Source organism: Mugil cephalus, chromosome 18 (assembly GCF_022458985.1).
Source record: "Mugil cephalus isolate CIBA_MC_2020 chromosome 18, CIBA_Mcephalus_1.1, whole genome shotgun sequence".
NCBI lineage: Eukaryota > Metazoa > Chordata > Actinopteri > Mugiliformes > Mugilidae > Mugil > Mugil cephalus.
This window is the reverse complement of record NC_061787.1, coordinates 20,127,482-20,139,820: the sequence shown is the minus strand read 5'-3', so window position 1 is coordinate 20,139,820 and position 12,339 is coordinate 20,127,482. Positions and strand designations below refer to the sequence as shown.

Genomic DNA, 12,339 nt, shown 5'->3' with positions numbered 1-12,339 from the left:
CCGTGCAGAGGACATTGTTATTATTACGAGGGGTAATAGTCCTGTGGGAGGCCCCGAGCGTGGGCTGAGCCCGGCTAATGCAAGCTGCCGTTAAGTGGTTAGCTGCTAATAGTGTTTTCCTGTCCTCCTAATGGAAAGAAACAAGGGTCAGCGCTCGGCACCGAGACATTCACTCTTCATTGAAGCGGACCTCGACTTTCAAACACTAACAGGATGTCTTGCTTGCAGCCGTTGCCGTGGTAACCGGGGAGGCCGTACAGGGTGTGAACTTTTCAACCCTCAGCCACGCTTTGCGTGTGACGCGCGCAACACGCCCAGACCGCCGCGTCTCCCGCGCCACGACGTTTGGATTTGGAGGAACGTAAATATCCAGCAGGAGCTTGGAGGCCTCTGAGGAGCAGGCGCGACTGAAACCTGACCTCCAGCTCCAAACACGCTGTCAGAAATGAAGCTTTTATTTTTTTTTTTGTCTTGTTTACCTTTCTGCTTCTTTCTGTCTCCGATTGTGATACAGATATATTGCCAAGTGGTGGTGCTGCACCACATATATCAACATTTTTTTTTGAAAAGGCAGCAGCAGAAAGCTACTAACTTTGAAATACTTGCATTTCCATTTTATTACTTCAAGTATAAAAGTGTCAAGAGTGATGACTTAGAACTCGAGAACATTTGATACAGATACAGCAGCTCTGCTGTCTCACACACACATCTGAAACTACACTACAGCTCATTGATTGTCACCTACACTTTTAAAGAAGTTGTTTGCTTATTTAGATATTTATTTCAGAAAATTTGACAATATTACTTATCTGAGATGTGTAAAAGTATGTGGACCTTTTGGATTACGAGTTAATTTCAAGGCCAAATCAGAGTCCATGTGCTCAGAAGTGTTTCCAATCAACGTAATGAGACTGATGTGTCATTTGGTGCAACATTTAGACTAAAATCAGGGATTTGTCTCACTCACAGGGATTTGTCTTCACAACACATGTTTGTGGAAGTGTATGATGGCAACAGATGAAGTGCATTGTGAACAAATGGAGGAGATTTAAGATGACTGTTACCCTCCGCAGGAGTGGTCCACAAACAAATCACTATAAAACCCAGGGTAACATCTAAGCAACTTAAAGCCTCTCGTACAACCATGGAAAGAACACTTCCCCATCTAATAATCATGTCTGGACCTGAAACTGTGCTGCTTGTTGTGCTTTTGTCACCTGTTCTAAATGTGCAGCAATAACGCAAGAGGGAATCATCAAATAAATAAAAAGTCACTTTTAATGGAAGTTTTTCTTTCACACTCACAATCAAGCTTATAGTCTGATCACACACAGAGAGAGAGAGAGAGATGTTGGACATTCACCCAGAATAAGACACACACTGGTCAGTTTTATCAGACAAAAATATATATATATATATATTTAGACTCTTTACAATAAGCTTGAATCATGAAACGTACACAGAGGAGTGTGCACAACTACAGTTCAACACTGAATTATTTTACTCCTCAAACAAGTCTGTTTTCTTTTTTTTGTACCCTGGTGTCAGTGTAGAATTCTTGTTTTAAGCAACTCTTTTTGTTTTTGTTTTGTTTTTTACAAATGTGCAAATAAGACAGATTTGGAATCCTTCAGCGCTCAGTGTTAAAAAAAAAAAAAAAAAAAGTCCAGGATCCTCCGGAGCAGCGATAGAGCGCTCACTCCACCTCAGTCCCGTCCTCTCATGTTTAAATACGGCTCCTCCGCGCAGCTTTTGCCTTTCATTTTTCAAGTAAAGTGCTCCTCTAGCAAAAAACCCAATACGGCATGAGATCAGTCTCGTATATATTTTCGCTCCAATGGACAAAAAAAACGTGGGAATGTCTTTTTTTTTTCTTCTTCTTCCAAAGTAAAAAAGGCAAAAGCCAGCCATTGAGAAGCAGTCCTGGCTGTTAGTGGGGAGGCAACAGTCTCATAGTCCCCCAGCAAGAAGTCATACGAACTCCAGCTTGCCGTGGCCGCTGTACATCCCCCAGTGCACCAGAGACAGGATCTTGTCGTTGCCCAGGTCGGCCTGCCTCATCTTGTCGCAGGTCAGGCAGCAGTTCTCGTGGCCCGTCACGGGCACCATGCACTCCAGGTCCAGCTTGGCCACGTGGCCCTTCTTGGTGTGGTGGCCGTGGAAGCTGTAGTGGAGCCGCGACAGCATCTGCTGCCGCTGGTCCTGCAGCCGCTTGTTCTCGCTGCGCAGCATTCGCAGTGCCAGCATGATGAGGAGCACCAGGATGAGGCCGCCGGCGATGGGCACAGCGATCACGGCTGCTCGGAACCACACCTCCTTAGCTGAGGTCAGCTCCTGAACCCGGGTCACCAGGTTCCTGTTGTTGTTGCTGCTATCTGCACATACAGAGAGGGAATCGCGTGGTTATATGCAAGCTCATAGGCTTTCCACTGCTTCCTGGTATCATATACACACACTGGTCTGTCATATAGAGCCTAGTTTTAAAGAAAATAACCATGTTTGAAGTGAACTTCTGTAGGTTAATGAGACCAACAGAGAGAAACTAGGACATACAGACGAGAGCGAGGTAGTGAGAACGGAAAAAACAAATGAGTCACCTTGTCCCGACTGAGAAATTAACTTGAGCTATTAAACTATAGTCTGCTCTGCTTAGGGTCACAGCGGAGCTGCCCTCCCTCTCGGTCTGTCTCTCTATGCACCTTTTCATAACTCTACAAGCCAGTTTTTCTACCCAAGAAGCAGGCTTGGGGAATATTCATCCAATGAGGCACATTCCTACTCAGTGGGAAAATTACATGGTGCACACATAATAAAAAAAGAATATATCTGATCTCATTCCAAGTGCTTAAAGGTAAACTGGCTGCTCACCGCCTTCCCAGGCACAGAGCTGGAGCCCATTAAAAGTCAAACTGAAATTCTGTTTGAGATGGGAAAAAAAAAACTCAAAGGGGGCAAGCGTGGCCTGTACGTCCACAACCAACAAGTATTTGATGCCCTACAGCTCAATGTATCGCCTTCGAATAGGGAAGAGGGAAAAGAGTATATTTTACTTAGGAGAAAATATTAAATTGATTCATCCAATCGTTATAAAACAACAAAATTTCATATTTCAGTTCCAGCTCTGGGAGGTTTATCCAAAAATTATTTTAAAAAAGCAGCTTCAGTTCTAAGGGACTGGTGGGAAGGTTGTGGTTTAAATGGGAACTCTGCAGCTATAATCCATAAGAAAAGGTAAGTGTTCTCTTTTTACCTGTTGAGTCCCTGGTGTGTGCCAGGTCGTGCAGGCCTCTGTAGTTGCACATGTCATCGTGGCAACACTCCAGCGTTGTGGCCCCAGTTAGAGTGTCCACTGCCCTCTGGCTGCTGCTGCTGCTGCCACAAATGTCTGCAGCATTGGCGATGGGGTCTAAACACCCATGGGTGAGTGGAGAATTTGCGTTGAGCGGGTCCAGGACCTTCGTGAAGCAGGCGTTCAGTTCTGACTTGCACATGTATCCAGTAGCCACGCAGTGCGGCGCGTCACAGTAACACCTTATCTCTCCTGGGAAAAAATGGGGGGAAAGGCAGGTGTGAGGATGAATAAGAAGATGATAAGGACCCTGTCAAATCCTGATGTTTAGCTTGGCAATTTAGCGATAACCAGAGTCAGAGACACACAACTTGATTTTGTATGAAAGAATATCCTGCGATGACATCTTAAGACAAAGCCTTTCCACACTTTGAAGCGCTCTGCGTGTTTACTTTGAATCCCTGTTCTCTCCAAGTATGTGCTAAACCCCTGCAATAAACAGCCAGGTAACTTTAAAGACCGCATGGGACATTCCACATTTTGCACCTATCCATCTTGTGCAAAAGGCCTTCCTTTCGCTGTATTACCAAACAGGAAACTTGTAGCTTATAATTAGTGGCCTTTTTTTTTGCCAACGTCAATTTCTCTCAATCTAAATAGAAACTTGCAAAGCGAGGGGGAGGTGGGGAAGCAGAGCACGGCGCGGAATCTCCTTTTCTCCCCACCAGCGTGCATGCAAAGCCTCACTTGTGGTCAGGACCTGCCTGGGGGTTGGGGTGTGGCGGGAGGGGGAGGAGGTAGAGGGGCGGTAGGGTGCTCTGAGGTCCCATCTGAAAGAACTTCCAGCAACCGTATCATTACAGCAGGCTGCCTTTTACACAGGCTCACTCATTACTTCATGCGCAGCCTCCATTTTTCGAAATCTGGGCCAACGATTAGCCGCAAGAAAATAAACTCTTGCCGTCCTCTTTTAACATGAGAATTCTTATGTTCTTTGTGTGTAAAGTGACCGGGGTTCTTCTCTCGTGTTTTAAGAGACTTTCGTTTGGAAAAAAACACACAGCAGCCAGAGCCAGAACTGTTTCAGGGAGCCTCCAGCAACTAGCAGTGCAGGAGCACATTCATCAGATCAGTGTTTTCCCTGTGAATGATTGGAGCAGCAGGGCTCGGCCAGGTCATTTGGAGAATATTTCATTAGAAAGGAGAGGCCCCTTTGTGGGCTGAAAGGGGGAGAGAAGAGGAAAGCACTGGGGCTTTTTAGCCCCTGCTCAGTCTTGTATGAATGGCAGCTTGAACACGGGCTATCCAAGCGAAACATATGAGCTTTAAGTTTTTAAAAGTTATTTAGAGGTAGAGGTTTAACTGGTAAACAGCGGGATATTAGACAGGAACTCCTTTTCAAAATAAAAGGCTGTTCACTACGGTCACTAACTGTTCTTTAAATTAATTTAGAAAATTTAGAAACTTGCGCGCTTTAAGTTTAAGTGATGAGTGTTAAAGTAATAAAACTGATAATAATAATGTTTTAAAACGTTTATTAAGGTGTTAATGTAGGTAAGTAAGTAGGTAGAGATTTAACTGGTAAACAGCGGGCTATTAGATAAGAACTCCTTCTCAAAACAAACGTTTGTTCATTACAATCAAAAACGGATTTTATTCATTCATTTAGAGAAAATGCTCATAGTATTTAGGGTCAAAACACGATATTTCAACACAAATAATAGGTAGTCATAACATCCGTCTTGTTTTGCAAGCTAAAGACATTTATATGTGTATGATAGCTAAATGCTACATTGTTGTTAGCTTCAACTCTGAAGAGCGGAGTCTTTCTGTTTTTATCACCTCCAAAATACTGTTTATCCTGACAGAGGCCAACAAAACATTGCCCCTGTCCGCGGAGCAAAGTCTTAACCCGTACCTTTAGTCAGAAGGACCGCCATGGCACAGAGTTCCAGTTGTAGCCAAATGGAAATGAAACTGGACTGTCGATCCATTTACAGCGAGTTACCGCACAAGAAAAAAAATCCTCGTATATCCAAGAGCAGAAAAAAAAAGAAAAAAGAGAAAAGAAACAGATTCACACGGGCATTCCTGTGCTCAAACACAACCCCGAACCGAGTGGCAAAAATAATAAAATCGCCCCAAAGCGTCGCTTCTCCCGCATAGGGGACAGAAAAAGTTAACGAATAACGAACAGTGTCTTGTTCTTCAAGACGAACGGAGAGAGAGGGAGAGAGAAAAAGGGCAGAAGTATACTCCTTGGAACAAGAAAAAATGGTGAAAATCGATAAGAAACTATCAGTGCTGGTCTCCGTCTGTGTCTCTGTGTAGCCGGTGTCGGTGAAGCATCACTTTCGTATTCCCGGACGGAGAAAAACCGGAAGAAAAAAAGACGAACAGGACGCGAAGACAACTGGACCACAGACTGAACAACACACTCCGGGACAGGCTCGGTTTTAGCCGAAGAAGTAGCTGAGTTCTGTCAGAGCTCCGCCCCCTCTCATCTCTGATTGGTCGCCGGGGGAGACGTTGATTGGTTGGAGCACCCAGGGAGACTTTCGTCAGAGCTCATCCGGTCTTTCTTTTCAAAATAAGGGCGCAAACACATGCAATGGGAGAGTTTGATACAAGGCAAAGAAGAGCACGAAATGTTTTTTATTTACAATAACATTATGTAAACTTAATTGGTTGTGCTGTGTTTTGTTGATATAATTAGTGTGGAGGAAATAAAAAAACAAGAGTTGTGAAGATTGTGCTAATAATGATGGGTATGGTTGTAATAGTAAAGTAAGTGCATAAAAAAACTTAGTTTACAACTGTGTGTAACTGAAATGCAAAGACACGCATAATTAAAACATGTAAAAAAAACACTCCAGATAGCAAAAACAATAGCAATCAAATTAGAATTACATTTAGAAGACCATTATGATGTCATGAATGAATAAATACTCAGACTAGTTAAATACATGACTGAGTAATGGCAAAAAGCTATTATTAACAGTAACATTATGTAAACCTGCTTGACTGTATTTCAAAATGCAGAAGTTTTGTTATGAATTTTTAATTCGTTCAGTGTTCTAACCACGTACTGTTAATATTGTGTAGCTTGTATTGTGTAGTTCAGAGCACCGTATTTCCTGTCTCATTCTGCTTCTCGCTTTCAAGCTTGATCAACCCTGTCCTGTCGTTCATAGCCCTTCATTTTAGTGGCGTGCGATACTACTAGATTTGGTGTCGATCCGATACCAAGTAAATATAGGACCAAAATCGCCGATACCGATATCGAGCCTTGTTAATAATTAAAGTGGATGCGATCTGAATTAATCAAATCTGAATCTATTTTCATGAGATTCAAGTGTTTTTGTGATTTGCCTTTTGGGTTATTAATAAGTTAAAATCCAATGCAGAACTCGTAAAGTAAATAGAAAATCTATAATATATTACCACATTAAAGGTTTTTGTAAAGAAACAACGCAAATTTATCACTTGAGGACGAATGAAAACAAGTTCATTTTCAGGTACAGTGTTTGCTTTTTTCAGCTTTTTTTTCTTAAATTGACAAACTGTACAAAATTATCACTTCACAGCAATTTATGGATATATTTAGGAAATACAACATGATACAAAACTAACATTTCTTACCTTCAATGCACTTCCTCTCTGTTTTTTTTTCTTAAATAAACAAAGTGTACAAAATTGCCACTCCACAACACATATTCTAAAAATATAAAACAAATTCTTTTTCATAATTATCTTTTTCTGTCTACCTATCTACCCGGATATCCTCTGCCAAACCGAAAGGCCTACCAATGACCTCTTCCTCTGGGTCAGGTGATTTTTCTCCTCCTCTCTCCTTTTCTGTAATCCTGTGTGTTTTGTTACCACTGTTTCTTACAGTCTTTTGACAAGAAGTAGAACTTGCTGACATTTCATGTGGAATTTGTATAAGAAAGAAACTGAAACTTATCTCATTACATTGGAATCGATCAATATGGATACTAACGTAGGCATCTATGCCATCGACATTGGGATCGATCTTCCCACCACTACTTCATTTCTTTCACACAGTGCCATCACTTTTTAGATTTGACCTGGAAGAGAATCATCTAGATTGCAGGTGAATCTTTATATGTTTAAACATGTTTAACTGCATTGTGAACTCTTTGTGTGCAGTCATCCCGGTGTCTTCGCTTGAAATGCTGCAGTATAAAACCAGCTCAGTTAGTCCAGCAGCAGCTACCTGCAGTGTCTCGGTGCTGGCAGCCAGGTTGACGCCGCGTTGAGCCGCTTTCCTTCGGGCTACCAGACTGCTGCTGCAGGGAGGGAGGAGCGGACAACCGTCACCCAGAGAAATTAGCAATCCAAAAAAGCGCATGGCGCCACCGAGACGACACTTGCGCGCCCCCACACACACATTCGCGGAGGAAGTGCACGCGCACAGACACAATTGACCTTTTTACAGTTGGCAGTGCAAACACGATTTCTATCAGCCCAACCGCTCTCTGCAGTCAAAGAAATATGCAAAACTTGCAACAATAATGTGAGTTAATACGTTTGTTACATTTTAAAGTACATAATGCTAAATATGACCCCCACCCCCCTCAGATATTTAGGACTGTGTCATTATAGGGGGGGGTGTTGGTTGTGTGCGTGTGTGTGTGTGTGGCGAGGGTCGTTCTCAGTCCTCTGGCCTTTAACTGTGGTCAACAGACAACAGGATGAAGACGACGCTTCAGGGGAAAATAGGGGACGACACACCGCAATTACCGCAATTATGTGTAATTCCACAGAGGCGCCAGTCCACGGCTGGCTTTGCATCATTTATCTGCGGGGAAAAGGAGGGTGGAAGTCGACAATAGTAGTGGTTCAATAATAGATAGATAGGTAGATACTTAATTTATCCTGTAGGATCCAGTGGGTTTATTAAACACACAGGGGAATAAAAACCAAAAGTATAGAGTGAGTTATAAATATACAAAACGTATATATGCATATCCTTACCCTAATAACAGCAAGTCAACATTTGTTGATTTGCTGTTACAATATCATTAAATATACCAGTCGCTCGTTCATTGAAAAGACAGGTACGAGCCGAGGTCCAATATCCTTTTAAACGCAATCAGAAACGTCTGTTCGTGTGTTTGATAGTTAAACGTCGCCATCTGCTGGCCATAGCTGGTAAAGACCAGAGTCACCGTTCTCCGATTTGGCTTTGAAGTTATTAAAACATTTAATCTCATGATGTATTATTACTTCAACAAGAATAGAGATACTAACATTGAAGCCGTGTTACAGTTTTTATAGCATGGGCGGGGATTTAAGACAAGAATCAAAGCCAAAGTTTTTTGACGAGTGTGGATTAAGCTGCCAAAACATCGAATTGTACATTTTTCCTAATTCAACTCAACTATCAGACGCTTGGTTTGTCCTACGTGGACACATATAGGAGAATGGTCAACCTGGCTTGCACCGACAAAAGAGTAGATAAATGTATAAATATGTAAATATTAAATCAGGGCATATGGAAAAAAGAACGTCATGTTTTAAAATATCTTCATAGAAACCATTTTGTTTTCTTTATCAAAAACTGAAACTTAAAGTATAAATGTGCATGCAACCCAGAATACAAGAACAATACTGGATAGATGTGAATATGAACTGAACTTGATGTGAGTGAAACCTGCTTCCTGGAAGTTTGAAAGCCCACTGGTGAGAAAACAAAACTGTGTGTGTTGTCCCGCTGAGAGGATGAGTGTCAGCGAGCTCTCAGCACAAGGATGCGGGCGGGGATGCTGTTTCATGTCCTGTAAGAGGCCTTTTCAGGTCACAATCGCGACCCCCAAGTTACGTCTGCTTTCACACATTAGGAGACGCTTGTAGGTGTGACCTGGCTGCCGCAGACGGGAGGAACTCTGCTTAACAAAAGCCCCCCTGCTGCTGGGGCAACGACGATTAAAGTAGTGGTGGGAGATTTAAAAAAAAAAAAGAAAAAAGACCCACGTTTAAAGAAAACCTTTAAAATGACCGCATTTTAATCAAACGTTCCCACTTCCATGATCTGAACCTTGAAAGTCCACCAAAAACTCCCTCCAGAGCAGACAGGCTTCCTCTAACACCTCCTCTCGTGCTTCCTCTCCCCTCTTTGATGTGAGTCATATCAGTCTCTGAGAAGGAGACAGAGACAGGCAGGCTGTCTCCATGATCTAGTTTGCTCTCCTCGACATAATGAAGCAAATATTCTCCGCATCCCGGGTGACTTGTGCGGATACATACAGTAGACGTGCTGGGAAGCTGCTCGCCCGGGCTTTGATGTTGCAGATAGGCTCAGCGGCTCTGCATTCAGAAGCACTCAGACAGGATTTTCTTTATCTAGGCAGCTCTCTAGGCAGGAAACTGATGGCACCCATCTTTGTTTTTGCTTGTTTTATGTGGAGAATTCATTCGGCGTCCTCTCCTCCTCGTCAAGTGATGAGTGTGTAGATAGCAGATCATCTGCGCTTGATCATCTGGTTATCAGGCGCATTCTCTGATGCTACCTGCGCCTTCAGTGCGACATGGCAGCACATGGAGTTGAAATTATATGCTCTTTAGGCCTTGTCAATGAAAAACAAGTAGCAAATAATTTACACAACCATGCAGAAAGGAATAAGTTTATAATGAATGAACTGTATGGTTCTATGTTACAATTTATTACACTTGTCTCATTCTTATTTTTTTTTTGGTAAATAAAAATGTACAAATGATTATTAGTATTGACATTAAATAACAATAATAAACAATATTAACACGAGGTATGGAAAACAAATTAAAATATAGCTTAATTCTGGTGGTGGGGCAGCAGGGGTGTGTGTGTTTACAGGCCGTCAGAGTTTTACAGTCTAACCGCTTCTTGGTAGAAGCTGTTTCTGAGTCTGGTGGTTCTCCTGGTGCTCCTCCACCTCCAGCCTGAGGGGAGGGAGGGAAAACAGTGTGTATGCAGTCTGGGTGGAGTCCTTCATGATGCTGGAGGCCATTTTCCTGCATCTTGTTGTATAAATGTCTGTGGTGGTGAGCAGGCTGCCTGTCACGATCCTCTGTGCAGCTTTTGTCCCTCGGCTGCAGAGAAGAAGGCTCTGCAGCCGAGCAGAGAGGTCAAGACCGTAGAGGAATAACAAATACCTGGGAAATATCCTCGACTGCCAACTGAGGATCTCTTCCAACACTGAGGGGATCCTGAGGAGGTGCCACCAGAGGATGTACCTACTCAGGATACTGAACTTCTTTTCTGTTAGCAAGAACATCTTGCTGGCATTCAACTTCTAAATGACTCGACGGGCACTCTGTTCCCAGCATTTGAGCCATCTGGTCGCAGGTTCTGGTCTCTGGCCTGTAAGACCCAGAAGAGGAGAGCATCCTTTGTTCTCAACGTTATTCTCCTCCTGAACTCTAAGGGTGTTACAGTAACTTAAGATTTATGCTTTGTGCAATACTTGTGTGCAATATTACAGTATCACTCTTAATTTAATCCATGCTTCACATTATTTATTGCTGCACTGAATCTGCTATTTTACATTTTTTATATTTTTTATATTACTGGCAGCAGGCCTGCCATTGCAAACAATATGCTACTTTTGCCCACCCACTTTTGTTTATTCTTTCTCTTGCTCTTTACTTTTGCCCCTTTCCCCTACAAGAATTGAAAGTCCAAGGATAAAGCTGCAAACTACTCAGAATACAAGAACAATGATGTCATTTATTTACCTCATAATAATATTCAAGACTGGTTAAGTGAACTTTTAAACGCACAAATAAAATAAAAGTTTAATGCACTTTATTAATATAAGTGGGTTGTATCCTGCTAACCTTACTTATTTATGGCTATTGGAAAATAATTTTAAAAGACTTAAGTGTGAAAGCTTTACATCTGCACTCTTGTCTCTTCATGATTTGTAAGAAGCTGTTGAATATATGTATATGTTTTGAGTGTGACTGAGTTGAAAACTGCAGATATGAGGCAATAGATTGTGCGTGAAGGATAAATGATCGTGCAGATAGCGCCCTCTGCAGGGAGCCCAGGGTATGAGAGGTCATATGAGCCTGAGACGGTCTGAACTCTGCCACACACAAAAGAGGGTACACACTGACTTGTCAGATAATTAGATTTAAATATGTTAGATTTTGAAAAGTATGCTCCATGGACAGAACGTTGGAATTTATTAATGCTTCCTAAATATTTCCTACACAAATATATATTCTTAAAGGTTTGTCCCACTTTTCACAATTTTCTTGAAAGAATGATCTGTGTTTGTCTTTGAAATGAAATGCATCAGAGCATGCCATTCGTCTTGATGGACACTTAATCTGAGTTTAGAAAAAAAAAATAGAATAGAAAGTTTCCCTTCTACAAATCTTTTTATTTAATTTTCACATAACTGTGGTTTATCACCTGAATTGCTCTAGCCACAACTAGATCTGATTACTACTACACCTGTTGTCAGTCAAGAAATTAAAAAGATCCTGAAAAGCATCATGCCGAGATCCAAAGAAATTCAGGTACAAATGAGAAAGTAATTGAGATGTATTAGTCTGGAAGAGGTTAAAAAGTCATTTCTAAAGCTTTGAGACTCACTCATCAAACCACAGTGAGAGATATTATCCACAAATGGTCATCCAAGAGGTCACAAAAGACCCCCCAACAACATCCAAAGAACTGCAGGCCTCACTTACCTCAGTAAAGTTGAGTGTTCCTGACTCCACCATAAGAAAGAGAATAGGCAAAAATGGCCTGTATGTCAGAGTTCAAGACAAAAGGCTCATCTTAGTTTTGACAGAAAACATCTTGATAATCCCCAGGACTTTTGGTAAAACACCTTGTGGACTGACAAGACAAAAATGTAACTTTTTGGAAGGTGTGTGTCCCCTTACATCTGGTGTAAAAGTAACACCGCATTTCAGAAAAAGAACATCACACCAACAGTAAAATCTGGTGGTGGTAGTGTGATGGTCTGGGGCTGTTTTGCTGCTTTAGGACCTGGAAGACTTGCTGTGGTAAATGGAACCATGAATTCTGG

General features: G+C 42.0%; 1 protein-coding gene across 1 annotated transcript; it reads right to left on the bottom strand.

Annotated features, from left to right (window-relative positions):
* Positions 1-1,260: 1,260 nt before the first annotated feature.
* On the bottom strand, positions 1,261-5,726 carry bambia (BMP and activin membrane-bound inhibitor (Xenopus laevis) homolog a). Its single transcript, XM_047568831.1, has 3 exons — positions 5,208-5,726; positions 3,251-3,541; positions 1,261-2,375 (listed from the first exon to the last, which is right to left on the bottom strand). Exons 1-3 carry the CDS (start codon positions 5,281-5,283, stop codon positions 1,972-1,974), a joined length of 771 nt encoding a protein of 256 aa, XP_047424787.1. The 5' UTR covers positions 5,284-5,726; the 3' UTR covers positions 1,261-1,971.
* Between the last annotated feature and the right edge of the window lie 6,613 nt (positions 5,727-12,339).

Coding starts and splice junctions, on each gene's coding strand:
- bambia (XM_047568831.1), bottom strand. CDS start 5,283: ATGGATCGACAGTCCAGTTTCATTTCCATTTGGCTACAACTGGAACTC. Junction 3,542..5,207: donor GGCGGTCCTTCTGACTAAAG/GTACGGGTTAAG, acceptor ATTTTTTCCCAG/GAGAGATAAGGTGTTACTGT. Junction 2,376..3,250: donor ACACACCAGGGACTCAACAG/GTAAAAAGAGAA, acceptor CTGTATGTGCAG/ATAGCAGCAACAACAACAGG.